At 32.7% G+C, this 27,326-nt stretch overlaps 5 protein-coding genes across 5 annotated transcripts; 1 reads left to right on the plus strand and 4 right to left on the minus strand.

The window, feature by feature from the left end:
- Nucleotides 1–1,671: 1,671 nt before the first annotated feature.
- LOC102612948 (uncharacterized) lies at nt 1,672–2,531 on the minus strand. The gene has a single exon (XM_006493060.4). It carries the CDS (start codon nt 2,341–2,343, stop codon nt 1,993–1,995), a length of 351 nt encoding a protein of 116 aa, XP_006493123.2. The 5' UTR covers nt 2,344–2,531; the 3' UTR covers nt 1,672–1,992.
- Nucleotides 2,532–6,155: 3,624 nt separating this feature from the next.
- Nucleotides 6,156–8,589, minus strand: LOC102613247 (uncharacterized). The gene has a single exon (XM_006493061.4). The coding sequence runs from the start codon at nt 8,386–8,388 to the stop codon at nt 6,355–6,357; it is 2,034 nt and encodes a 677-aa protein (XP_006493124.2). The 5' UTR covers nt 8,389–8,589; the 3' UTR covers nt 6,156–6,354.
- Nucleotides 8,590–8,888: 299 nt separating this feature from the next.
- On the minus strand, nt 8,889–11,683 carry LOC102613532 (F-box/LRR-repeat protein At3g03360). The gene is made up of 4 exons (XM_006493062.4): nt 11,516–11,683; nt 10,539–11,369; nt 10,324–10,464; nt 8,889–9,291 (listed from the first exon to the last, which is right to left on the minus strand). Exons 1-4 carry the CDS (start codon nt 11,558–11,560, stop codon nt 9,016–9,018), a joined length of 1,293 nt encoding a protein of 430 aa, XP_006493125.2. The 5' UTR covers nt 11,561–11,683; the 3' UTR covers nt 8,889–9,015.
- A 1,422-nt stretch (nt 11,684–13,105) lies between these two features.
- LOC102613830 (uncharacterized) lies at nt 13,106–16,217 on the minus strand. Its single transcript, XM_006493063.3, has 4 exons — nt 16,050–16,217; nt 15,082–15,912; nt 14,859–14,999; nt 13,106–13,510 (listed from the first exon to the last, which is right to left on the minus strand). The coding sequence occupies exons 2-4, from the start codon at nt 15,283–15,285 to the stop codon at nt 13,241–13,243; spliced, it is 615 nt and encodes a 204-aa protein (XP_006493126.2). The 5' UTR covers nt 15,286–15,912; nt 16,050–16,217; the 3' UTR covers nt 13,106–13,240.
- A 6,444-nt stretch (nt 16,218–22,661) lies between these two features.
- LOC102614134 (probable uridine nucleosidase 2) lies at nt 22,662–26,019 on the plus strand. The gene is made up of 9 exons (XM_006493064.4): nt 22,662–22,828; nt 22,937–23,052; nt 23,200–23,259; nt 23,601–23,786; nt 23,869–23,973; nt 24,238–24,334; nt 24,923–25,030; nt 25,123–25,258; nt 25,629–26,019. Exons 1-9 carry the CDS (start codon nt 22,780–22,782, stop codon nt 25,735–25,737), a joined length of 966 nt encoding a protein of 321 aa, XP_006493127.2. The 5' UTR covers nt 22,662–22,779; the 3' UTR covers nt 25,738–26,019.
- The last annotated feature ends 1,307 nt before the right edge of the window (nt 26,020–27,326 follow it).

Consider the following 27,326-nt stretch of genomic DNA (forward strand, 5'->3'; position numbering starts at 1 on the left):
CTAACACTATATTATTTTGTCGAATTTTTTTTGTAACTAGTATGTTATATATAATACATAGACATTTTTCGCTTTTGTGCAACTAGAAAACTAGGTTACTTTAGCATATTGTTCATGACAGACGTTGGGAAAAAGGGCTATACAGTGAAAATTTTGTAAATTAATCATGTCGGAACCATACAAAGTTAATTAATTTAAAAAGGTATTAATTAATTGAAAATTAAATTAATTTATTTATTAATTTATAGAGTGTATATACAATTCAATGAACATACATTTAATCAACTAATAATTCATTATATTTTACCAATTTGGTTAGTTAAAAATGAAATAACCCACCAAATATGAAATAATTTTTTTTCAATTTCAAAATTCAACCCAAGAATTTCTATAAGAAATAAGCAAATTTAGAATGAGATCCAACTATATCTAAATTTCAAGGAAAAAGGTGATTATAGAGACATATCTTATCTAATAAAATATTATAAAAAAATATTTTTAATTTTAAAATATTATTAATTTATAAAATGAATGGGACCATACAGTTATTATAAAAGCAAAAAAATTGTGGGATGAACAGTTGAAGTGGCTTTATTTCCTTGTATCTTTTTAATATCTAGAAGGTTGAGGCTCCTTTTTATTTGCTATTCTTATTTGTCAATAGTGTTGAATATATTGGTTAATTAATTAATTAATTGATGTAACAGTTTCTGACCAAAAAAACAAAAATTCTTTTTTCATTTTCTATTCGTTTCTCTTATTTTCTAATTACATTACATTGTGTGCAGTTCGGCTCATCAATTTTTTAACTTAAAAAGAAAATCAATACAATTGCTAAAACAATAACATCCAAAATTCCAAATAGGGTAGGCAAAACGCGGGTCCTGGGTCTACCTGACCGAGTTTTTAATCTGAGTTTTTACTCTGATTTTATTTTTTTAATATTAAATATGTGTACTTTTTTAATTTCTTTTATAATTTTATAATTTTTAAATTAATTTCAATGAAATTAGACATGAAAATATTAACTTTAAATGCTTAAAACTTTACATATATGTAATAGATTAGTCAAATAGATATAATTATTTAAAATAGCATATATTTTATAATTTTTTTTATAAAATCCTGGTTTATCAAGTGATACTCAGGACCGATCCGTCTTCATAAATGGGCAGTGTATTATCCGGCACACATCACCTGAATCCGATCCGGATCCAAACCAGGCAAATATTTTTGACACCTCTACATCAAAATTGGGCCTCCGTACAAAATTAATTAAAATCACTGGAAGAACTTCTTTTTTACTTTTAACTCCATGGTAATTTTAATGACTAATTTTATGAGAAAAACAAATGCTGGCAAATATGGTTGTCAATTTTATGCTTGGTGGATTAATTTTTCTCCGAACAAATTACACAAAAAAAAAAAAAAAATCTCTTGAAATAATGCACTTGGTCTTATTAAACTACTACACATTAAATGACAGCTCGCTGCCTTGCTGGGAGAACAAGAATAAAGTGAACCATTTCAACAATTTTTTTTTTAATCACTAAAATGAAGTTAATCAAATAAATTAAGTGTCTTTTGCCCAAATTATGTTTCAGATCCACAAAATATATATATATATATATATATATATATATATATATAAGAACAAAATTGGGAACCTACTGAACTACAGAAGATCCCATTTGCATGCTTTTATTATTTGATAGGCCCGCTTGACTGCAAGCTGGCCAAAATTGACGTAATAATGCAAGCTTTTGATACAAATTCAAAGAAGCTAGCTGTACAACAATAGGCTACCTTAGTAGCCTTGATTAATTACAACAACTTTTGGAAATCAAAAAATTAATCAAAAACAACATTATCAAAATATATCATATATATGTCTTAATTCTCGACTAACCTAAAGCAAAATCAAAACATGAAAAAGAATACGGAATCTTATGAGGACACTATTTTTTCACTAGTAATTATTAACCAAATTATTCAGCTTGCACCTGTTACACATGAGAACATTCTGTGACTCCTAAACCTCACCAGTTGTTTTGCCCTTGGAGGAGGAGAACCACCGCCACCGCCACCACCAAAACCACCACCATTCGCCACTGAGTACCCGGCATAAAAGTCTCCGACGGACTTATGCCGCCGGTGGCCGTGTCCCGGCTCCATTTTCTCACCTGAACGTGTCACATACATGGAATTTTGATGAGCAATAATATTACTATTGAAGTCTGCTGCGTTGTAACTTTGAGCTGTCCCCGACGAAAGACACTCGTATTGCCGGCGAGTTTTGTTCTTCTTGATTGCTTTGAACACCATTGGAATTAATCCGTCCATGAGACTTGAATTTTCCTCTCTGATGAAGAAAAATAAACAGAAGAATCTAAGTATTTGAAGGAGAAGAGAAATGGAAGCAGTCTTATTGATTCATTGGGTTTGGTAGTCTTATGAGAATGACATATACTTTCCACAGCTTTAAAGTCTACAACACGTCGTGCTGTTTTGTCGACCTTATTAGAGAAATAAATCAAAGTTTCACATTGTATAGCTAAGATATAATGACACAAAGGGCCCTAGTACTTCTAGGTTTTGTTATTGAGATCCTTAATTAATTACTATATATTTTCGTTGATCTAGTCGAAAATTCTAGACTTACTAAAGTTTGAAAAAGATATAGTCATATATTTTTAAAATATAAAATTATTATACCATTAAACCATATACTTTAATAATTATTCTGGACTTTAATAAAGCCCGATATCTTAAAGTGAAATATTTTTTATTTTTTTACTTATCTCTCATTAACATATTACTATATGTTAAAAGATAAATATAACTTTCTACGATACAAAATATTTCATATCTCATGAAAAATACATGAAAATTAGACTGAAAACAAAAGTGTAATAGTAAAAGAACTCAAAATTGAGTTTTCTATATTAATAAGATTTTGAGGACATAATTGTTATTATGTCCATACATTACAGCTTCTATAATCCTTTTTATTTTCAGGAGCAGATGTGTAGCTTGTGTAAATCGGTTGCTTAGGACAATAGTGACATAGGGGGCCCAAAAGTGATCACATTCTTCGTTTGTATACGCAGAAGCAAACATTTTCCTAGAAGATCAACAATTCAAAAAAGAATAAAATGATAAATAATAATTAACCCCTCAGAATAAACTCCATTATTTTTTTTTATAGCCTCTAGCACATAAAAACTTATCAGTAATCTACATCAGCAACCAAACCTTAAAACTTTTGCAGAGTACTCCTATATATGTGAAATTTATATATGTATAAAATGATACTTAAATTTGAGGCTAAATAATACTGTCGAATATTTAAGTAGTGTAAAATTTTAGCTTAACGGGAAGACGATTTTACCTTAAATACAATAGAATATTTAAAATACAATAAATATTATGTAAATTTAAAAATTATATTTTAAAATGTACAAATATCCACGCTAAAAAGTGTTGCGAATTTTATAAATATTAATATTGATTACAAAACTATATTGTGTTAAATGTTTTACACGCAAAGGATCGGAGAGTATGAATTAGATTAGATTAAAGGAGCATATCTTCAAATTTGCATTGACTTGGTCCTTGTTGGGCATATGTCAACTCATTTGTCAGGTCAACGAATCATATCTCTTCTTTTAATAAACTTTCTAGTCTTTGTTTGTTAATTAATAATCAATCCTATGGGAAATATTGTTGGTTTCTTTCCTTATGAAGTCCAAGTTGAAACTTAATTGGTTTGAACAAGGAGAAACCAGGGAATTTGTATGTTTCATTTTACTGAGGTTGAACGCAGCCCTCAAAATGAATTCTAAAAATTTAGCAGCTAATATTTACTTGTGGAATAAAATTTCCCAAAGCAGTCATATCTAGCAGCCAATGTTTCACTTTTGGTCATAATTTTTTTTTTTTAGTTACGATTCTATTTGCAGCACTAAGCAATTATGAGATTGTAGATTGAAGCTTTCATGTTAAATTTGAAGCACTTAAATGTATTATATTCACTGCCTTGTATCTTTTGCTCAGATGAAGCTCAAGAAGAAAATCCTAGCCCTAGAATTAAAATCTTTCACGTCAGAACTTAAAACGTGTAACAATAATACCCCACTACGTGCCTTCATTATACATGTTCTTTTGCTTTATTTAATTTTTTAAAAAATGAGCTGCTAGAATTCAAGTTGCTTTGTACCTGGAATTTAACTATATTAAAACATTAGTCTCCATCGTGTAGTAACAAAGACGGCCGACTAAATTAGGTGCTTAATGCACCAACTATTTTCAATACAGTTCATTTCGAACAAAGCTGGCATTTTTCATATTTGACTAGAATACACAAATTTCAATCAAGTGTGCGTCCTAACGTCTCTTGTTTTTTAATCATTTTGGAAGGCTGTATCTGAGCTATAACAATTGAATTAGAAGGACCACAAATCGATTCTGACCATCTGCTCATACGACAAAGCCAATGCATCAAAGTCTCCAAGAATATTTTACTATAAGCTATTCATAGCTCACAGTAGATTATGAAATTGATGTGTTTGAAAATTCTTAGTTCCTGATATCAACCTCTAAAACATATCGATTTGGAAAATCCGCAGTTGTTTTAACGACGTTGTTTTGAAAGAGAGAAGACCTATTCATATTACTCGTATAATACATATATAAATTGATTAAAAAAAAGAAAGAAAACCTGTCTGAACCCTACATAGATAGCTCTATCAAGCGGACTTGAATGTGTGAGAAGGAAAGCGACATACCCCTCAAGCAAATAATGAATGGTTTTGAGATATGGACGTTTACAGTTTAAAAAATGTTACAACCACACCAGATGTCAGACCTTCAGTACATGGATTTTTTCCAAATTGTTTCAACATTATAAATGCCTTCATATAAATGCCTTCCACGAGAAAGTTAACTATTACTTGTAGTGTCAATCTAAGATACAAAAGTGACGGGGCAACTACTCAAATCAAGATAATGTTAATGAAACTCAATTGCCAAGCCAAAGTTGCATACATTTGATAGGTGCAAATGTTGCAGCATCCATTGGCCAAGCATCATCATCATTGGCCTATCACTGTGACAGCATCCAATCGAAAATATGTATATATCAGCTCTTTCCTTGTCCAATACTTTAACATAGTTCATACTAGCACTTAATCCTGGATTATAATCTCATCTAAACGGAAGTTCAACACATTATCATGTGTTTATCCAAAGTACTCCCAAATAATTCTTTGATCTCAAAAACACTTTTTGGCCACTTATACTAATCAATATGAAAGTAACATGTTAGATATCCTGAACTGTCTAACAACAGAACTTATGGTACAAAAATACTTCCAAGCACACTTCAGAGGTCTCGTCACATGAATGGCAACATCATGATTCTTTCATAAGTTTGATCTCTCATTTCCGTGTTCTACGAATTCCATCCTAGTTTAAGCTATGCCAAGTAACTGTCGTTTCTGGCCCGACTTTTTTTTTTTTTTCTGTTGTTCTGATACATTTTCTTCAAAAAATAGTTTCCCAGCCTATGTCCCATATCGAAGAACTTCTCAAAGGTCTATACCATGTTTTAACAATATGTCCAAGTCCTTGGACACCAGCCTAACTCTAGATGACTATGCAAGCTCAATATGGAAACCATGTCAAGTAGCCTAAACTCTGTCACTAGCAATTTTGTTCTTTCAAGAATACCATAACATGTGCTCAAAGAAGAAAGGATATTTTGTTACTGCATATTTGTTATCTCCATGACTACCACTTCCTTAAAATTAGAGTCAAAATGCAGAATTTTTCGGTTCCATTCTCATATTCTCTTGGTCTGTGATAAATCAAAATCTAGAACTGTCATAATATGTGAATGCCTAAAATTGCCATGAATGGAGATGCAGCAAGACTTTCCCAGGAAAAAAAAAAAAAAAAAAGCCCAAAATTTGGTGCTTATTAATAGCCAAGTAACTCTTATCAATGGCATAAGTCAAAATGGTATAAGCATAAAATATTTGAGCCCTCTCTTCCAGAGACCAGCAAAGCTTATCAAGCAATTCCAGAGCATCAGTGAAAGCTTTTCACAATTTTCCACTGTAAAGCTGAATAAATTTCAGAAAGTATTCACAATGTATGAAAAAAGAAAATATCTTAAACGAATTGTGAGCCAATAAAAGCGCAATTGAAAATACAACTAATCGAACAAGGTGAATACATGGTGGCATTTAAGTGATGATTCGACATCACCACCAAGAATAACCATTTCAGGTTTAAAGTTAGCTACAAGTGCTTTAATGTTTTGAAGGAGTAAAGGAAAATGCAGAGAGAAAATCATACTTGAAACAAGTGGTTCTTATAGCATAGAGTCCAATCTGAATCCCCTGAAGCTGCCAAGCCACCACCATCAGTGCTTATTGACTCTGCACACGAACATGTAATTTGAGAAGGAACTCTTTCTTCACCTTTTCCTTTAACTCCAGTTTTGGTATCTACATCTTCAGTTGACCCAAAATCATTTTTCAGAATCTCATAGTTCCGCTCATCAGCATTGACATCAGGATTCTGACAGGGTTTTAACAGGTCATTGTCACAACCACCAACATCTTCCTCTTCATCTGATAAGTATCTGCAACTATCAAACTCATCCATCTCGAAAATCCGACTCATCAGCCCTTCCCTCCATGATATCCTCATCTGGGATTGTGAAACATACCCTAAAGTGGAAGTAGACGTCCAAGAATCTCGGTCATCTAAAACTTTCTGATAGTGGGAAAGATCAACAGAGTTGGAAGGCGTCATCACACAATCAAACTGAAAACTTGAACTGGTAGGATCCCATATCGATTCATAACCCTTGGAAGACAGACTTGCCATGGGAATACATTCAGTGTGCAAATCACTCTCAGAATTAAATTGATGATTTTGACAAGCTTCTGTTTTTAACCATGACAAGCCAGCAGGTCTATCTGGGCTTGAGTCAGATTGTGGGGTTTGAATAACATTTCCACTTCCAAATGTATCCGCGGAGAATGGAGAATTTTCTGCATTAAAATCATAACGACCCTTCTTCTCATCTTCCAAATCAGCAGCCTTGCAAATAGGAATACGGTTGGGCGAAGATGAAATAACCAAATTTTCATGAAAAGTATCCGAAATTCCTTGAAATTCAGGAACTCCACAAGGAGAACATAAAGAATTACTCCCCCTCCTAGTAATAATAGATACCCTCCTATTACTGTTTTTATTACACAAATCCAAACTAATCTCATCGTTGAATAAACTAGAAGAAGGTGAATGAATCTGAAATTTACGTGATCCATTTTCAGTATTTTCCTTTTGCTCGTCATCCTCCTCACTACAAGGAGACAATAGCCAATGCATGCAAGCCTCAGCAGGTAAAGGCACAATAGAGACCCTTCTAGAGTTATCAACAACTCCAACAATATTTTCTTTATTATTCCCTTCACGTTCTTCAAAACTAGCAGCAGCCTTGGCAGAACCAAAGTCTAGCATATTGTTATCACCTACAGTCAGTAACCCTCTAGGCCTACATTTCCTCTTGTCAGTAATCCCAGACACAACATGGCCAGCACCATAACAAGCAGGCGTCCTACTTGTTGCTGTTACAGATAGGCCAGACTGTGCATGTAACTCTGGAGACACTGAGGCCTGAATAGGAGGGGTTCTATTTCTGCTACCACTGCCATTTGACAACTTCTCAACATCCACAACATCATCACCAACAATAACCTTTTTGTCTACTGCACAATCTAAGCCTGACTCAGTTGCTATCTTACTCAAAGGAGTCAAATCCACAACATTACCATCACAAAACCTAACGTCAGGCCCAGAAGTCACTTTATTTATGGGACTGCCACCGGTATCCAAAATCGAAGAAATTTTACACTTTGATACATTTCTCGAACTGGATTTCTTCCCAGATTGCAACTGGTACAAAAAAGTACTATCTTTCTTTACTTTCTCCCCTTTCCCCAAACTGGGTTTCTGTAAAATGCTGCGTCTCGATGGTTTTGACAGATTGGGAGCAGATTTTGGGGTAGTTTTAGCTAAAGTTTTGATCTTTACGGGCCTATCAATTAAAGGGGTTTTCGAATTCGAAGAAGAAGAGTGAGAAAGAAAGAACCTGAGACAACCCTTTGGAGCTTCAATGCTGCTGGTGCTGGTGCTGCAACTATTGTTGTTGCCGCTGCTGTTATTGATAATGGTGGTGTTGAGATTTTGCAAAGGGTTTCTAGAACATTGCTGCTGCTTCTTTGTTCTTTGTTCAATCTTTTTTGAGCAGTTTCTGTTTAGGGATTTTGTTGATTTTAAAGATGATGATGATGATTTTGAAGGTGGGTTCATTTCGTGATCGTGAAGCACTGAAAGGACAGTGCTACAAAAATGAGATCTACTTGACAGTTGCTTGTAACGGGAAGTGATTTTGATTTGAAAATCGATGGGAGGGAGAAAGATTGAATTTCTTCAATTACTGATTTGCCCTTGTTTTGGTCTTTAATTACTGATTTGCCATTATACTTTTGACTGAATTTGGGAATTATTGGGCTGCAGCCTGCAAGTGCGCCTTTTGGGCCTGAACGGACCCACCAAAAAATTTAGCACTTGGGCTTTGGCCTTTGAGTTTGAGGAAATCTCTCAAACTGATACTAATAATTCAATAAACAAAGTTAGCATCTGTTCATTAGGTATCTCATCCCATGCCAAACCAAGCTTCACTAGCACAGAGCCCCATAATGTACTAAAAACTCAACTCTTGAAGAGTAGAAATTTAACTGAACATCCCAAACAAAACAGGAATTTAGCTCAACATACCTCAGTACACTTGTTGATTAACAAATACCATCAAGACCAAAATACATATCTATTTATACTAACTCAAAAAATATTGAAGTTTCATAACGTATGATGTATGCTGTACATAGGTAATGTTATTGCTAGTGTATTAACATTCAAATCAACAAAAATTGGAGCTTAAAAATCACAAGAACCTACTGTGAGTTTAACACCCCGAGGCAACTTAGCTTTTAGCATGTTGGTACTATTTTTAAGTGTTGTTCTCTTCCTAGAACCGGAAGGTTTAATAATCATCTTTTCAAGCATAGTTGCATTTTCGAATACGTAAAATGCAAGTTCAAAATCAATTTCACGCCCATTAAACCCTTGTAATTCCACCAGCTTGAGGTGTTGATGAGAGTGTTTAGAAATCTGATGTCGTTTTTTTCCAATCCTTCGGCCATTATTCCATATCTGCAACAACAAAAAGGATATATATATATATGATCATTCTTGTTAGAGATAACAGATAATATGTAAAACTCGAACATTTGCCTACAAGTAGTGAAACTAGTTGGTTTCAAAAGTATATGGCGCAAAACCATTACAATATCCAATGAACCTTTGCGAACTTCCTCTAGTAAGGCAATAAACAAACTACTATTTCATTCAAGCAAATAAGCATATTTCTCAGCATAGAATAGGAGAAAAAGGGAAAAACGAAATTTGCTTTATCAATAACAGAGTAAGACACGGAGGCATAAGCTCTAGCTTAGATAAGATGTGAATATGATCAAAAACACAATCTGAAATCTTTATTCCACATCATCATTAGAACTCAAAACCTCTACTAGACATGTAAATCTATATTAAACCAGTCCATACTTGAATGTATTTCAATTTACTACAGTTGCTTCAACATTAAAACTCTTATAGTAAGTTGAAGTTTTTGTGTACATCTACTGTAATCATCATGCTTCTGCAGTATCAGTTGAGAGAGCTTGAAAATACTCACCAAATGACATCTTGTTGAAGGGAATTATCTTGTAAAAGATGTGATATTCTTGTAAAATGTTAATTAACATCGTAATATGAAACAATATTCACAAAATATCACTATAAATATAGTGGCCATCAAACATTCAAGTGTTGAAGGTTACTTTTCACCATAAAGGTATTAACTGACAAAGAATAGAGAGTTACATCTGTAATTAGACCAGTTGTATATGAGATCATCTGATCGAAAAATCCAAAATTACACAAAACATTACCGATGAGATTTACAATGCCCAACCGCCCCATAAAATCTAAACCAGCCGATCTATAATCCTGAAAGCCCCTCAAAGTATTATGAGTAAGGTTACTAACCAGATGCTTTCCACATGCTTAGTACAGGAAAAGGAAAAATATGAGGATGCTCATACATTTATAATATCAACAAGCTTCAACTAGTATAATGACAATCTCAAACTTCTCAACTTGTATGTAATCTACTAAAATATTTACCTGAAGCACAAGCTTTTCCAGAAAGGGACATGCCTTCATTATGAATGACAAGCCAAGTAGTGTTTCCTGATTAGCTGCTGTAAAACTTATGTTTAAGTTCATTAGTTTGGGAAATTCACGCTGTGAGAATTGCGCGAATACCTGAAAAATAGAACGAACATAAGAGAACGGACTTAAAAAGTAAGTAGAAACAAACATACCCACTAAATACTGACCTCATTGCAGCCGTCCAACTCAAGGGTCTTCAATTGAGGTAAATAACTTACAATCGATCCAATACAGTGCATTTTTTGAACCACGGGTGTCACATGGAACACTACATCAACAAGTTGAGGAAGACTCCCAACATGTAAATTGATATCTTGTCCAATATATTTAAAAGATAACAGATTCGGAGCAGAAATTTCAATTTCCTTAATCGAGTAGCAAAACTGAATGTCGAGGCACTTCAATGGGATTGATGAACCAACAACCTTCAGGCTTAATAGGTCCGGACTTTGGGTGATGCGTAAGTTTTCCAAGAGTGGACAATTATGAATAAAAAACTCAACAACTTCTCCGGTGACATTTACAGCACAAAGGGTGAGGGATCTTAGAGACTTAATACCAGATAAACCACAACCGCTTTGAAGATTCTTATAACACTCTTGTGGAATTTCATAATAGTTGTCATATGTTCCTGGCGACAAATCCAACTCAAAGTTCCGAACATTTTTTGCTATTGCTGTGTTGACCCAATTAGTAATATTACATTTATGTTTAGCATCGAGACGAAAACATATTCGAAACTGATTGATACGTGAACCCCTGTGCAATTCCAAAACTTTATTAACCCAGCTAATGTACTTAGACTGTTTATAATCTGGTGGGAATGACATATATTTTACTTTTTTATCAAAGTCAAGAGAAGTAGTAAAAGTCCACAAATATTTCCATCTGCTTGAAAGGACACTAGTCCTCGCAGCTTCCTTAAGAGTCAAGCCAGATATAATATGGATGAGAATATCATCTGGGAATCGACTAAACCAATCCTCCAAATTTTCCTTCTGCTTAATATCAGAAATAAATGAAACCCATTCAATCTCATTGTTTCAAACCCCGAAAACAAAAAATTAAAATTAAAATTAAAAAAAAAAAAACCAGCAACAATAACCCACAACGACATTATAAAATTAAGGGAAAAAAAAATTACCTTCTCTGGAGCATCTTCAGAGATATGGCGCGCTTTCTTCGTCATCAACTCGGCATGTAAACGCTTCAACGGAATTCGATTTTGCTGTAACCGTGGCTTTTAAGTTGGCTCGGTTCTGAGGACTGCTACTTAACTTATATACTGTAAATTAGGGTAATAACATCTATGTACTCAAAGTTTTAATTTTTTTTCTTTTTGCAAGTAAGGACATAATTCGCCCATTGTGCGTTAAAAAAAAAAAAAAAGGCCATTAACTTCTTTTGAATTGATAACATTATCCTTTTGATATTTAAATTTAAATATGTAACCTTTTGTTTTAATATTACATTAGAAAGCACAATAAAAATATTGACAAATCTACCTATTCTATAAATCGTACCTTAAAGCTCATTCCCATGTCGGCATATAATAGTTGAAATTAATCTCAAACTATCAATCTCGAAGATGAGATGAGAACATACTTCATCAATTTATCAATATTAGGGATGACACGATTATTAAATAGGTTGGGTTCGGATTGACTCGATTTTTATTCGCATTGGGTTAAGGTTAAAGTTTTTGATATATTTATTCGAATAACAACAAGATTATATTTTCTATTTTAAATTAATTTTTAAGTTCTTATTATTAAAATTCAAGTATTAGACATAGTTCACTCTTTTTTATTTTTTTTGGAAGACAAACATATACACAGTGTTCTATTTATAAAATTGTATATAAATTTAGAATTTTAATAGTATAGATATATAAAATATTAATACATATGTCTATGTTATCATATCGATACATAATATTATTTACATATTATAACTTAAACTTTAAATAGTGTAAATGTGTAATAGTTTAGGATGTGTGTGTAACATTTGTTAAATATATAAATATTAAAAAAATTATTGGGTAACCAGTTTATTTTCCATGTCAGTTTTGGATCTCAATATTTTGACACAATTATTAAATGAATCGTGTTTGGGTCTACTTAAATTTGACACAACATGAGCACGATCCTATGATCTATTTTGCTAGCTCTACTTCAAGAAGACTTCTCTTACATGAATTCAATCTGTTATGGGTCTTAATTTAAAATTCGGAACAAGATTAATTCATAATAAAATAGAAATAGCTCTTGTTTTTACATGGAATGGCTATGCTATTATTATCTGACCAAAATAAATTCCGAATGGCTATGCTATTATTATATGACCAAAATAAATTCCAGCTTCCATAATTTCCTCCGGATGGATATTTCTATACTTCTTGCATATTTCTTATTTTATTATGTTTAACTCTATATACACAAAAAAAATGACTATAATATATTTTTTTTTTATTTGTATTAACAGCTACCCTATGAGAAATAATTTTATGCGTAAAAATTTCAGCAAATTTTTTACTCAAAAAATAAAAATAGATCTCATTTTCACATGCTTATGTTATTGTTATATGAATTTAGTCTATCAGTGAGCTTCTGAAGAAAACTTGACAGTAAAGTGTTTTGAGTAAAATTTGAAAATATCCAATGTTTGGGGTAGCACTCATATTAAACTAAATATTGAGGACAAGTATAAAAATATCCCATGTTTGGCTTGCTCGGGGGCTATCAATTGCATTATAATAGTTAATATATCAAAATAAATCTATAGCGCATTATTAGTACAATACATAATGTACAGAGGCAATGCTGGTAATGTCTTTATTTTCATAATAACAAAGACTGGAGCCAGTAAATCACAACGAACCGACCACAAGATCAACGCCTTGAGGTAACTTATCTTTTAGCATGTTGGCACAATGTTTAAGTGCCCTTTTCCTCCGAGAACTGGAAGGTTTAATGATCATCTTCTCAAGCACTTTTGCATTTCTGAAGATAAAAAATGCAATTTCAGGATCAATTTGAAGCCAGCGAAACTCGTGTAATTCCACCACCTTGAGGTGTTGATGAAAGTGCACAGGAATCTGATGTCTTTTTTCCCCTATTGTCCGGTTATTATTCCATATCTGCAATGAAAGAAGACTATTTCATGTTTAACTGCGTAGTTCTTGTTAGAGAAAACAGATAACTGAATTTGTAAAACCCCAAAATTTGCCTACAATTAACAAAGAGAGTTATGACTCCGAACCATTAAATATACTGAGCAACACTGTCCTGCACACTTTGACTGATTTTACATGCAATATACAACCTAGCTGATTGAAAAAAATAAGCACATATGAAATATGATCATAATATATGCCACATATGAAAAGATCGCCACACAAACAACCAATATGAAACAAAAAGTTGAGCAGTCGTTCTTGTTTTAGCTCGTAACTAAATGCTGTATTCACAGCTTACTTTCATCTTCAGGCTACTTCTGCCTAATACTCTGGTCCACAATATATTATTGAGAGGGTAAAATAAAAAACATATGCTTTAGCTGGAAAGATATAGAATAAGGTCAAAGACCACACAAGTGAAAAAAACATAATTGACCATTACAGAAACAAAATCTGAAAAATTTATTCTGCATCATCATTAGACCAATAGACCTCAAAAATCTCTGCCAGACTCGCAAAGCTATACAAAACCTGTCCATACTTGGAATGTATTGGAATTTACTACAGTTGCTCCATGATTAAAACTCTAAAAGTTGAAGTTTTCAACACCTGCATTATTATAATATTCAAGTTTCTGCCAGCAGAGAGAGAATGAAAATATTTATCAAGTGGAAGAGCAGAAATCTCATTTAAGGGCATTCACACAGATGTGATCTTCTTATTCAATAATATCTGTGTAATCTTAAACAATATTTAGATGATATCATGACAAACATGGTCACCATACCAGACATTCAAGTATTGAAGTGCAAAATGATACGAGATTAAGATTTCTTTATGCAAGAAAAAAGAGTTGCAAGTATTGTAGACCAGTTGTCCACAGGATCATGCAAAACCGATTGAAAAAATCCAAAACTATAAAATCAAAATTCTGTTGAGATTTATAATGGATGCCCAACCAAACCACCCTATTCAAAGAGATTAATTTACAATCTTCATGTCCGAGTGGTAATCTCTTGAAAGAGACTAAAGATAAAAGCAGGGACTGTGAACAAATGTGATCTTTTTCTGTTATGCTAGATGACATTGTAATTTCGAACAATATAGTCACAAGGCCAAGCGTTCGCATGTTGAAGTGCAAACTATTATAAGAAGAAGGTTACTTACTAGCTGAATTTAAAATGCTTAATAAATGGGGGAAAAAAAGAGGGACTATGCCCATACATTTGAAACGTTCAGCAAGCTACAACAGTAACCATCACATCTATCCCAAGCTTCTCTACCAATAAGTAGAGTGTGAAAAATTTACCTTAATTACAAGCTTTTGCAGAAAAGGACACGCCTTCAATACGAAAGACAGGCCAAGCAGGCTTTCACAATTAGGTTCTGTAATGGTAAGTTTTAAATGCAACAGTTTGGGTAATTCCCAATGTCCGAATTCCATGAATACCTGAAAAAATAGAAAAACTAAGACAACTGACTTGAAAAGTTTCTAAAAACATGCATAACCACCACAGTACTACTGTACTAACCTCATTGCAACACTCCAAATCAAGGGTCTTCAGCTGGGGAAAACAGCATACAACCGAGCCAATAAAATACCTTATTTGAAAGAGGGGAGCCCCATGGATGACTACATCAACAAGTTGGGGAACATTCCCAACATGTAGCTTGATATCTTTTCCACTGTATCTAAAAGATACAAGACTTGAGGCAGAAATGTCAATTTCTTTCATTGAGTAGCAATAGTGAATGTCTAGGAACTTCAATGGGATTGATGAACCAACAACCTTCAAGCTTAATAACTCTGAAGAATTGGCCACGTATAAGTGTTCCAAATGTGGACAACTGTGTATAAAAAACTCAAGCACTTCTCCACTGACTTTCAGAGCACTAAGGCAGAGGGATCTTAGTGACTTAATGCCAGACAAACCATGCCCTCTTTTAAGGAAGTTGTACCGCTCTAGCGGAAATGCATAATCATTAATATGAGATGGTGGCCAAAAATCTAACTCAAAGTTTTGAACTTTCTTTGCTGTTGCTGCGTAAATCCAATTGGTGATGTCCCTTCCGTGTGAATTATCCAGAGTACAACGTATTCAAAACTTATTTATATTTGAACCTTTATGCAAGCTCAAAATTTTATTCACCCAGCAAACGTACGCACTTTTTTCTTCTTTACTTGGGAATATTATATCCTTTCCTATTCCAGCAAAGTCGAGAGCAGTGGTAAAATTCCACAAGTATTTCCATCTACTTGAAAGGACGCTAGTCCTTGCAGCTTCTTTAAGTGTTAAACGAGATATAATATTAACAAGAATATCATCTGGGAATTTACTGAACCAATCCTCCATATTTTCCTTCTGTTTAATACCAAAGTCCACAATTTTCATTCAAACACATGAATTAAAAAAAAAAAAAAAGAGGGAGAAAAGAAAATCAGCAACAGAATTAAGAGTAACCCATAATAAATATTTACAAAATAACGGAAAAATGATACCTTTTCTGGGGTATCTGCAGGTGTCAGCCGGGCTCTCTTAGTCATTTGCTCTGCGTGCAAAAGCTTTCAGCGGATTTTGACTCTACGGTAATTGTTGCTCTTTTGGCTGATTCGAACCATTCGGTTCAGTGGGGTTTGCTCCGCATTATTGTTGGTTCGGTTCAGTGATGGATTGCAAGCCAATTGGGATAATAGCATCTATATCCTCATCTCTTTTTTAATTTTTTTTTCAAATATTAACTTAAATTCCTTAACTACAATTTGATATATTTGAAGGTTACTAACTACAACGAAACGATTGTAGTCTACTTGTAATATTGAAACTTAAAATATATATCTAACTTAACACTTAAGGGAAAGAACATGTGTAAACTTAATCAAGTGATTTTCAAACAATTTTCTTTATATTGTCATTGGCGTACAAATTATGGGAGATAATCAATAAAGGACTAAAAAAATTGATTTAACTTTTACCCTTTTGCTTACCTTTTAGAAACATGATTAAAAAAGGAAAAAAAAATAACACTCAAGGGCATTTTTGGTGCATTGCATTTGATGATATAAAATTGAATAGATTGGAATGGACAATAATGTATTGCATTAAAAATGAATTAATCTTAAGAGATATTATCATTTTTTCACTTAAGTTTCTCTGTCACATTAAGTCAGTATCATAGTTTGATAAAAACTGTATTTTATTACTAAATGTTTACGCTGTTAGCACTTTACCATTATTTCATTAAAAATAAATTAATATTTAATGAAATATGAGTTAAAAATCAATTTTGTCCCTGGAACATAAAAGACAATTTTTGTCATTGAAGGAATAAATAACAAACCCAAGCTCTTGAATTTTTATTTTATTTTTTAATTGTCAGTTGATTTTTTTTTAATATCATGTATATTTAATTAGTTGAAAATAATATGAAGAAGCCCTCTCATTTGTTTTTCGTTTGCTTGCTTTGATGATAACTGGTACTGGAAAAGAAGCCATAAAATAGTGGTCGGGGGGAGGTGAGGCATCAATTATATTTACATCTGATATGAAGAACTGAAATCGATTTTGTAATCAGAAGCCGAATCGATGGGTGTCGTAAAATCCTTGGCCTTGTGTGTGTTCGTCTTCCAATTGCTTGCCCTTTCTCGGACGAGATCCGATACAACAAGATTCGAAACGAAATTAATAAAATAGATATTGATGATGTTTTAAGAAGTGACACAAGCTACAGGATTATTATGCATTTAATGTAATTTACAGCCAAGTAAAATTTACTCACTGACCTAACGCCATTGCTTTTAAACTTGATTGTAGGTTACAATAATTATACCCAGAAAAATATTGTTATTATATCAGTTTTAGACTCATTGCAAACTTTTGACGAATCATGTCAAAAATCTGATAGTACAATTTTCGGGGTCTTATTCGAAAGCTAAATGTAGAAATCTTGTTAAACTGAATATCAATGACCATCTAGAACGGTATTCAAAACGAGAAGAAGCAACCGTCACCATTACTCCTTGTGTAAAGATGAGAGGTAATAAATTTACAAGTTCAACTCCTCTGGGTATTGGTGCTGTCTCTAAGTGCTTCTGGGGCTTTATAGATTAGATTTGGAAGGTTCAATGATCATTTTTAATCAAGCATAATTGCATTTTCAAATATGAAAGATGCAAGCTCAGGATCAACTTTACGCGCAAGAAACCCACGTAATTCCACTGGCTTCGGGTGTTGATGAGAGTGCCTAGAAATCTGATATCCTTTATTCCAAATCTTGATAAAAACATGTTATTACGTAACAGAATATGTGAAGCTCCGAAACATCTGCAGCTAACAGTATGAATTTTGAAATTAATTGGCTTCGAAGAAAGTAATCGCACGTACAAAACGATTTAAACACCCAATGCAACTCGATCTTGCACGCTTCATCTAGTTTTGGTAGGCACTAAAATAAACTAATACTAAAATTAAAGCAGAGAGGCATATTCCCTGCATAGCATGTAACGAATCTGATTATGTCGTGAGAAAAGATCGTCTGTATAAACAACCGCAATGAAACAAAAAAGCTGAGCGATGAGCATTCATTCTTGTTTTAGCACCAAGAAAAATGATGAAATTATCCAAGGATACTTTCTTTCGTACGCTTCTTCAACCTACTCTAGTCACAATAAATCCCTAATAGAGTAAAACACAAAAGCATATTCTTTGACTAAGAAGATATAGAATATCATTAAAGCTGCTACAAATGAAAATTTTGGCTGCATGAATCACCATATCAATTTAAAAAAAATGGAAATATATTCAAGATTACAATTACACCTCGAAATCTCAGCTAGGCTCGTAAAATTTATAGTAATTGGTCGCACTCTATTGCAATTTGATTAGTATAGTTGCACCCACATTAATGGTGTGTTTGGGAGTGATGTGTGGCAGTTGGACTTTAGTGTTTGATAACACCTTGCAATTGGATTTTGGTAGTTCAACAGTTTTTTGTCCTCAATTTTACCCCACAACTATAGTTTTTACTCCATAACAACTGTAGCTTAAAAATTACAGCACCTTACTTCCAAATACACTCTAAAGCTCCTAAAATAAGTTGAAACTTCTATGGATCATGGGTTATAATCTTCATAATTGTGTTATAATATGTCAGGGGAGAGTGAAGATCATCATCATATGAAAGTCTGTGGGAATAATTTTTTAAGGGCATTGAATTTTAGAAGATACGATCTTCTTGTACCTATGTTCATTGACACCGTAATTTTGAACAATGTTTAGATGATATCATGACAAATATGGTCAAAATGTCAAATATTTTGGTGTTGAAGTACAAATATTCACAGAAGAAGGCTAGTCACCATATTCCATCCAAATGCCATATATTTATAAAGGACAATGCCCAAAAATCTAAAATAATAACCATGTCATCTATCCCAAACTTTGCAACCAATAAGTAATGAATTAAAACATTTACCTGAGGTACAAGCTTTTGCAAAAGAGGACATGCCTCCACTGTGAAAGTCAAAACCAAGCACAAGCAGGCTTTCACGATTAGATTTTGTGACTAGAATCAGTGACTAAAAGTTACAAGTGGATTAATTTGGGCAATTCACGACGTCCGAATTTCATAGATACCTGAAATATAGAAAACTAATAAGATAAATGACTTGAAAAGTTTACAAAAATAAACATAGCCCCTAAAGAACTAACTTCATTGCAGCACTCCAACTCAAGGGTCTTTGGTTGGGGACAACAGCTTAAAAACGAGCCAATTAAATACTTTATTTCGGACATGACAGTTCCGTCTAGGAGTGTTCACGGATAAGATTTTGCGGATTATAAATTTTCAATCTAATCTAATCCAATCCACAAAATGGTGAAATTCAATTAAAATCCAATCAATAATTAGATGCGGACTTGATCCAATCCACCATTTTTACGAATTGATTTGCGAATTAAAAATTTTTAATTTTCTAATTCACAAACAAATTAAATAAAAATTTAATATAAAAATAATTTAACTATCCATCAAATTCAAAATTGAATAAGATTTAAATAAATTACTTGTTTAAATAAAGTTAGAAAATATATTCTAAATTTCAAAATATAGCACACCAAAAAGGAAAAATCTCATTTATTTATATCAATACATGAAAATTAACTATTTAGGAAGCTATATTTGTTTATATAATTATTTTTTATTTTATATTATTATCAAATATGGTATAAAATGATGTTACTTTAACTTTATTTAGCTTATTTATTTTATTAGTAAGGCTCCGTTTGGTACAGCTTATTAAATAGAGCTTATAACAGTAGAGCTTATAGCAGTAGAGCTTATACCAATAGAGCTTTTGGACAAAAAGTCATTGGGTGTTTGGTAGTCAATAAAAAAAGCACTTTTGAACCATTAAACTATGTGATATTTTTTATATTATATATTTTTAGAAAAGCTCTATAGCCTCTACTCCCAAAAGCTCAAATTTTGGGCTTTTACTAGTAGAGGTAAATTAGCTTATTTAAACTAAAAAAACTCTATTAAAAAAATAACCAAACACCATAAAAAATTTTTAAAAGTGTTTATACGATTAAATAAGCACTTATGACTCTTAAATAAGCCATACCAAACAGGCACTAAGTATTATTGCCACATTTACAAGTTTTATTTTTCAATTAAATAAATACTTCTTTTTTTTTACAGATTCACGAATTTGCAGAAGTAATACATATCTAATCCATCGACTATGAATTTTGAAATTTTTAATCTAATTTAATCCACTAATCTATAGATCAGATTTTTACGGATCAGATTTCTATAGATAAGATAGATTAAGAGGATTTGATTAGATTTTGAACACCCCTAGTTCCGTCCATAAATACATCAACAAAGTTTGGGAACATTTCCAACATGTAAATTGACATCTCTAGTTCTCTACCACATTATTTAAAATATATAAAATTGGGACAGAAATTTAAATTTCTTTCATTGACAACCAAAAGTCCATGTCTAGATACTTCAATGGGATTGATGAACCAATAATCCTTCAAGATTGAAAACCTAATTATTAATAATAATAATATTATTATTATTATTACTATTACTATTACTTCAAAAGTATTCAAAAAATTAATTTATATGGTTAACTAAAAGAGTTATAGCAGAGTGAATTTTAAATATAATGTTTATTTTTCTATAGAATTCTATAAGGAAAGTTGAAAAGGAAATTACTTAGTTTTTATTTGGATAATTTTGCCCTTTAGTGTTGTACTTACAATATTAATTATAAAGAAAAATATAAAAAAACTCAGATTTAATATAATTTAATCTATTAAATAAATAATTAATAACTTAATTATTGTAAATTGTATTTAAATTTATCATAACCGACAAGCTTATACAGTATGACTCGACGCATCATTCAGTGCCAGTGGTGAATCCTTTCAGTAAACAACGTGATGTCCACCCACCAAACAAAAAGACGACAAATTTTCAGAACTGACAAGTGTAAAGTGTATGGGCCCGCACGTACAGAGGATCATGGGTCGTTTATTGTTTTATCAAAAACCGACTTGCCGTTTCTTTATTTAAGTATCAGACAGCATGTCATCCGTAAGAATTTCCGGAGCTGAGAAGCGTAAAGCCGTAAACTGCATGCGCCGACGCATCCGCGGAATGATTTTACCATCAAACGATGTGCCATTCGTATCGATAACCTAAAGACGATGTGTCGTTCGCCTGCTTTACCTAACCGAACAACAAACATAATTATGAACCCCGTAATTTGCAACTAGATATTTCAAACAAATTCAAGCAATCTTAAAGCTGGCCACAGTTTATTTAGAAGAAGGTTTTTGACATCCCTTCACCTTCTACCTGTGATTTTTTACCAGATTGATTCGTAACTTTTAAGTGTCCTATACATAATTATCCACTTATTGATAAATTATATGTTGACAGCTTCTAAACAACAGTGGATGACGCGTTATTAATCGTGTTATGCTCAAAAGACATGCCGTTCGCATCTTTAACCGGCAGACGACTTTTTGTCCGTTTGTTTTCCAATCAACTTGGTGATGGGGGCGGCGGCAATCAACATCATGCAAATCGTTTTTGCTTTATTTGTATTCATACCGCAGCATATGGACCCATAAAGGATAAGATCGAATTAAATTTGACTATTTTCAACATAGTGACACGATATCTGCCAAAATCTTTTCGCTTCATAATCAAATGGTCCCAGTAGATCATTAGCAAGGACCCCTGTAATATTATTATTTATGTCATATCCCCTGAGGCCGAATAGTTTTCAATCGTCTTTATTTAATTAATAATCTAAATTTACAACCTGTAAAAGATAAATCATTAATTTAAATTTTGCCCGTATCTTACTATTTTTTTATTTTAAAATATGTTTGTGTCACATGATTTGTTTTAATAATTAATCTTTTTTTTTTTTTGAGGTGGATCTATAGTTTGCTTCCTAATCATGTGAGTGATAAATTGATAAATTTTTTGCGGCGCAGACAAGTGGCCGCATATAGAGCTTTAAATTATAGCAAGTTATTATTGGCATTAAATTAATTACTTAATATTTATGAGATTTCATCAACTATTTACGGTGCATTTGATATTGATTTTAAGCTTAAAAATTACAACACTAAAGTGTTTGATAAACATTAACTGTTATACTTTATAAATTATATTTATAATAAAAAATATATTATATCTTTAATAATTTTATTAAAATTATTATTTAAAATTTATATTTACTATATATTATTAATTTTTATTTAATAATTATATTTTTTTCTATAACAGCTATAACTTAAAATTTACGTTACCTCAATTCCAAATATACCTTAATGCCTAACACTACATGCCCCATTGTAACTCTTAATCATATTAAGTAAAATAGTAAGGGTTCATATGAAAATATTCTCATTGAACGGATATCGATTCATCGAATATACTATAAATATAAAAGCTCCTTTTTAAAGTGAAAATTTCAAACCGTGCCCACGTTGATTCATGAATATTCCAAACAAGCCCAAAATCTGGACAAGGACTGCAAGTAAAAGCTTGTACACTTAATAAATTCCTAACAAAAACTAAAAATTCTTGTCAACGTCACAGCTTTAACTGCCAACAAATTGCCTGTACAAAACTTTCTCATATCCTATAACTGAAAGCAAGATCATTTGAGTCGAATCCAAAAGAAAAGAAAGAAAATAATGGCAACAGAACCGAAGAAGATCATCATTGACACTGACCCTGGTGTTGGTAAGTCTTTTTTACATCAACTGTATCATCAAATTATTTGTTTTTAAGATCTGGGTATTTTTTATTTTCACAATTGAAGCAATAGATTTGGATTTCATGTCGTTGCAGATGATGCCATGGCTATACTTCTGGCCTTGAGGTCACCTGAAGTGGAGGTTATTGGACTTACTACAATTTATGGCAACGTTTATACAACTCTTGCCACCAGGAACGCCTTGCATTTGGTAACTAAGACAAGATTTTCACTCTTTGTTTCTGTGGTTTTTTATTGGTTTGTGAATGTTTGTGCAAATGGGTTGATTTGATATGGCTCAGATTTAGATATTTTTGATAGTTTTGATTGATTGGGGGTGCTGTGTTTTGTGGATTAGTTGGAGATTGCAGGGAGGACTGATATCCCGGTGGCTGAAGGATCCCATGTCACCATCACCGTATGTGCTTCCCTCTTTTTTGTTTCACAAATTTTCATCTACTTGCATGAGCTGATAATACCTGAAATTATGGGATGTTTCTATCAATTATTTACTCAATGAATGAAGGTTAATGTATGTGTCCGATTTTCTAGTGAATTATTATTAAGGCAAAAATATTAGTCTATAGGAATGTATAACAGAGAAGTTGGAGTCATGTGGATGACATTGTTATACTTTACCTGACAAAATTTTAGCTTGAGATCTTGAACGTGTATCACAATTATTACTCAGCAAACCTTAACTGATGTTTTGTTGGGTATTGAGGTTGTCAATGTTTTGACTTGTTCTTTCATGTGAAGCAAGGTACAAAACTTCGCATTGCTGATTTTGTCCATGGTGCTGACGGACTTGGCAACCAGAATTTCCATCCACCAAAAGGGAAGCCAATTGCACAGTCAGCAGCTGATTTTATTGTTGAGCAAGCAAATCTTTACCCTGGGAAAATTACTGTGGTTGCATTGGGGCCACTAACAAATATTGCATTGGTCAGATTTTCATTCATTGAACATTTGTTTTTGTTGCAAGTACAATCTATATTACTTCTTAACCAACCATCTATTTATACAGGCTATTCAACAAGATCCTGCATTTGTTAAAAACATTGGGCAGATAGTTATTCTTGGTGGTGCTTTTGCAGTAAATGGGAATGTTAACCCAGCAGCAGAGGCCAATGTAAATTCCTCAAATCTAATTCTTCAGTTGCCAAGTGTTTTGACTATTCAAGTCATAAACAGCTAATGATGTAATATATTGTATGCTTCTACTGCACTCAGTACTCTTTCCGGCCTACTTAGTTGTGACTCGTCACATTTGATTGTGTCAGTGATGTTTAACTTGCCTGAGGTTCATCCATTTTTTATAATCAGTAGTTTTGCAATTGTTCTCTCTCTCTCTCTATATATATATATCTTTCTGATCCGTGATTGGAATGAGCAGATTTTTGGTGATCCAGATGCTGCAGATATTGTATTCACATGTGGAGCAGATGTTGTGGCTGTGGGTATTAATGTTACGCATCAAGTTGTTATGACAGGTATTTGTCAGAAAATCTTGTGTCACTTGTTATTCATTTAAATGGAAACAACATCAATGTGTAATGATGTCATGTGCTAATCAATGTCCTGATGCTTTTACTAAAGTAGTATGAATTCTGTTGTCCAGGCTAAATACTTAACAATGTTGTATCTCCAACACAGTAGCAGCTTTTCTACTTTTTTAAGTTACCTTAAGTTGCACTTGCATCCCACCAAATTGTGTCTCTGAATTTTGATAACCTTGCATACTGGTGTCTATAATAAATTTCCTCCACCTTTTTTTTTTCCCCATTTTTCTTTTTCCTTGTCAAACAATTATAAGTTCTTATGATTGCATTAATTACCTCCACATTCTTTCCAAGCCTATTTGGAGTTACTGAATTCTTTTTTGACGCCTTTCCGTTTCTGTAGAGTTAATTCTAAACATTGAAAGCATATCCATTTTTTTTCATTTAAGCAATTATCTGTGCATAAACTTGGATGAGCATAATATTCTTGACTATTGTTATTGTAAGCTTGTAACTAGATGTTAGTCCATTTATTTGCTTATTTCATTTGATTTTTTTATCTTTTTTCTTACCTTTTAGATGCTGATAGAGACAAGTTGGTTTGTTCAAATGGAAAACATGCGCAGTATTTATGCAAAATCTTAGAGGTCTACTTCTCTTATCATCATGATGCATACAATACAAAAGGTTTGTTCATTTGATGAAAGTGGGTTGATATACCCTTGAAAGTCTGAAGAACGACCATACTCCTGCTAATAATAATTCAATTCTTCATATAGGCGTTTACCTTCATGATCCAACAGCTCTTCTTATAGCTGTTAATCCTTCGCTATTCACTTACATGGAGGCCGTCATTAGAGTCCAGACTAGTGGCATTACAAGGGGACTCACATTATTATACAACAAACAAAAGAGGTAGGATTTTTCATATCAGCAACTTTGATTATTGTGGTCGGTTGATGTGATTTGTAGATACCAAATATATGTTGATTGAAGCCAAGGGACTTGACTGCTACAAAACCAAATTGGTGCTAACTTTATTCAAGAACTTAACAGACGAAGGAAAAATGAATTTGATAAATTGTGTGTGTAAATGATGGTTTAAGGCCGTAATTAGCCGAGAACTTATTTCACAAAATCAAATACTTTTGTATGTGTCTGGAAAAGTAAGATAAGTAACACGCGTCTCTTACATTACAGGTTCTGAACATAGGCTTCTTTGAACTCTCTGTTGTTTGTCATAACATCTTCATTGAGCTCCCACTGACTCATCTCTTTAAACCAGGTTTGCTGAAATCACTGAATGGTCTGATAAACCTTGGGTTAAGGTTGCAGTCACGGTTGATGCTCCGGCTGTCTATAAATTGTTCATGGATCGGCTTATGGACTCATAAATATATTCAACCTATGAAATTGTCCTTGATTTGACATCCTGCAATTGATAGTAATCAACCATTCTTGGCAATAAAATTGTCCTTGATTTCCAGTTCTGGACCATCTTTTGTAAAACATCCGATCAAATGGTGGCATTGAGCTTGAAATGACCTTTACAACTTCAGATTTATTGCACAATAAAGACAATTGCATATATATATTTTTTATTTTTCTGTTTAAATGTAACATTGATGTTTTAATAATGTAACATATTCCATAATTGAAACCCCATGTCAGTTCTACCACTCTGCAGTCAATTTGCATATTCCTTCATTTATATTATTTTTTAACAACATAAATCCGAAAATGTAAGTAATTTTTATTTACATTACATATGATAATTTTACTTCTCGTAAATTTTAGTTGTCAATCTATTATCATTTCCTAAATTCAGTGAAAAATGGCTCTTTGGCCTTTGCCATCAACAATTTTAACCCCCCCCCCCCATAAAAAAGACTAACATCGTAACATGACACACGAGGACCTATTTTAATAAAGGGTAATTTTCGGATACCTCCCATAAGGTTTACCTATGTTACACTTAGAGAGAATGTATGAACATATTGACATATAGCACCCCTGAATGTATATAAGCGTTAGGGAGCCGTTTGGTAGTCAAGGGTGATAACGTAATTATAAAAATTTAATATTTTTAAATGGTTAAGAAACAGTAAACTGATTAAACTAAACACTTGCATCCTGCACAATGACTGCTGAACGAAAGCATTGTACATAAATAATGCACAGTGACAAAGCATGGAATACAATGAAAACCAAAGGGATGGCGACCCATCTCTACTTCTTCTCATGGGTTGACTTTCATTCCCATATGATACCCACTAGTTCAACTTATATGGACTTAAAGATACAGTGAGAAAAATTCTCTGACATTAAGCATGTCAAGAACTAAATTCCAACCACAACCGGCATCTGAGCAGTCAATCAATGAAGAACGCACTAGGTGTGTATTTCCATAAAATCTTTAAGCTTAATTTTGGTTTAATTTATTCTTATATTCTATTCAATAGGCTGCTAGTTTAGTTGACTAGTGGGCTTTTCTCTTACGAGTCTAGTTCTTATTTGTATAGTGCCTGTGCTAATGTAGAAGACTTGTGTTGGTATTATGTGAATAGATAAATTGGTATAGAAATCCAATACATAAAAAGTGATTACAATATATCATATGCTTTCGTTTGTTTCAATCAGTATGGGCATTCATGAATTTAAAAATGTTGTTCATCTTTAGTGTATCCGCTTGTTTACCTTGGTTCTTCACTTTCCAATGCAATCCTAATTACTTGAGGACTTTGTGATCGAGCCCAATTTTGAATCCAATAGATGCAAATGTTCTTTGAAAGGTAACTCTAGACTTTGTTATGTTGACATTGACTTAAAATTCGATATGATATTCTAGTTGAGTATATGATAGAAAATTGTATGTGTTTGCATATTTGTTAAGATTTTTTGCACTGATTCAAAGAATCTTAAAATGTTCTTTAAAACCTAAACATCGGTTGTTTCAAAGAAATATAAGAGGTTTGGGCTTTGT

This window comes from Citrus sinensis, chromosome 3 (assembly GCF_022201045.2).
Source record: "Citrus sinensis cultivar Valencia sweet orange chromosome 3, DVS_A1.0, whole genome shotgun sequence".
NCBI lineage: Eukaryota > Viridiplantae > Streptophyta > Magnoliopsida > Sapindales > Rutaceae > Citrus > Citrus sinensis.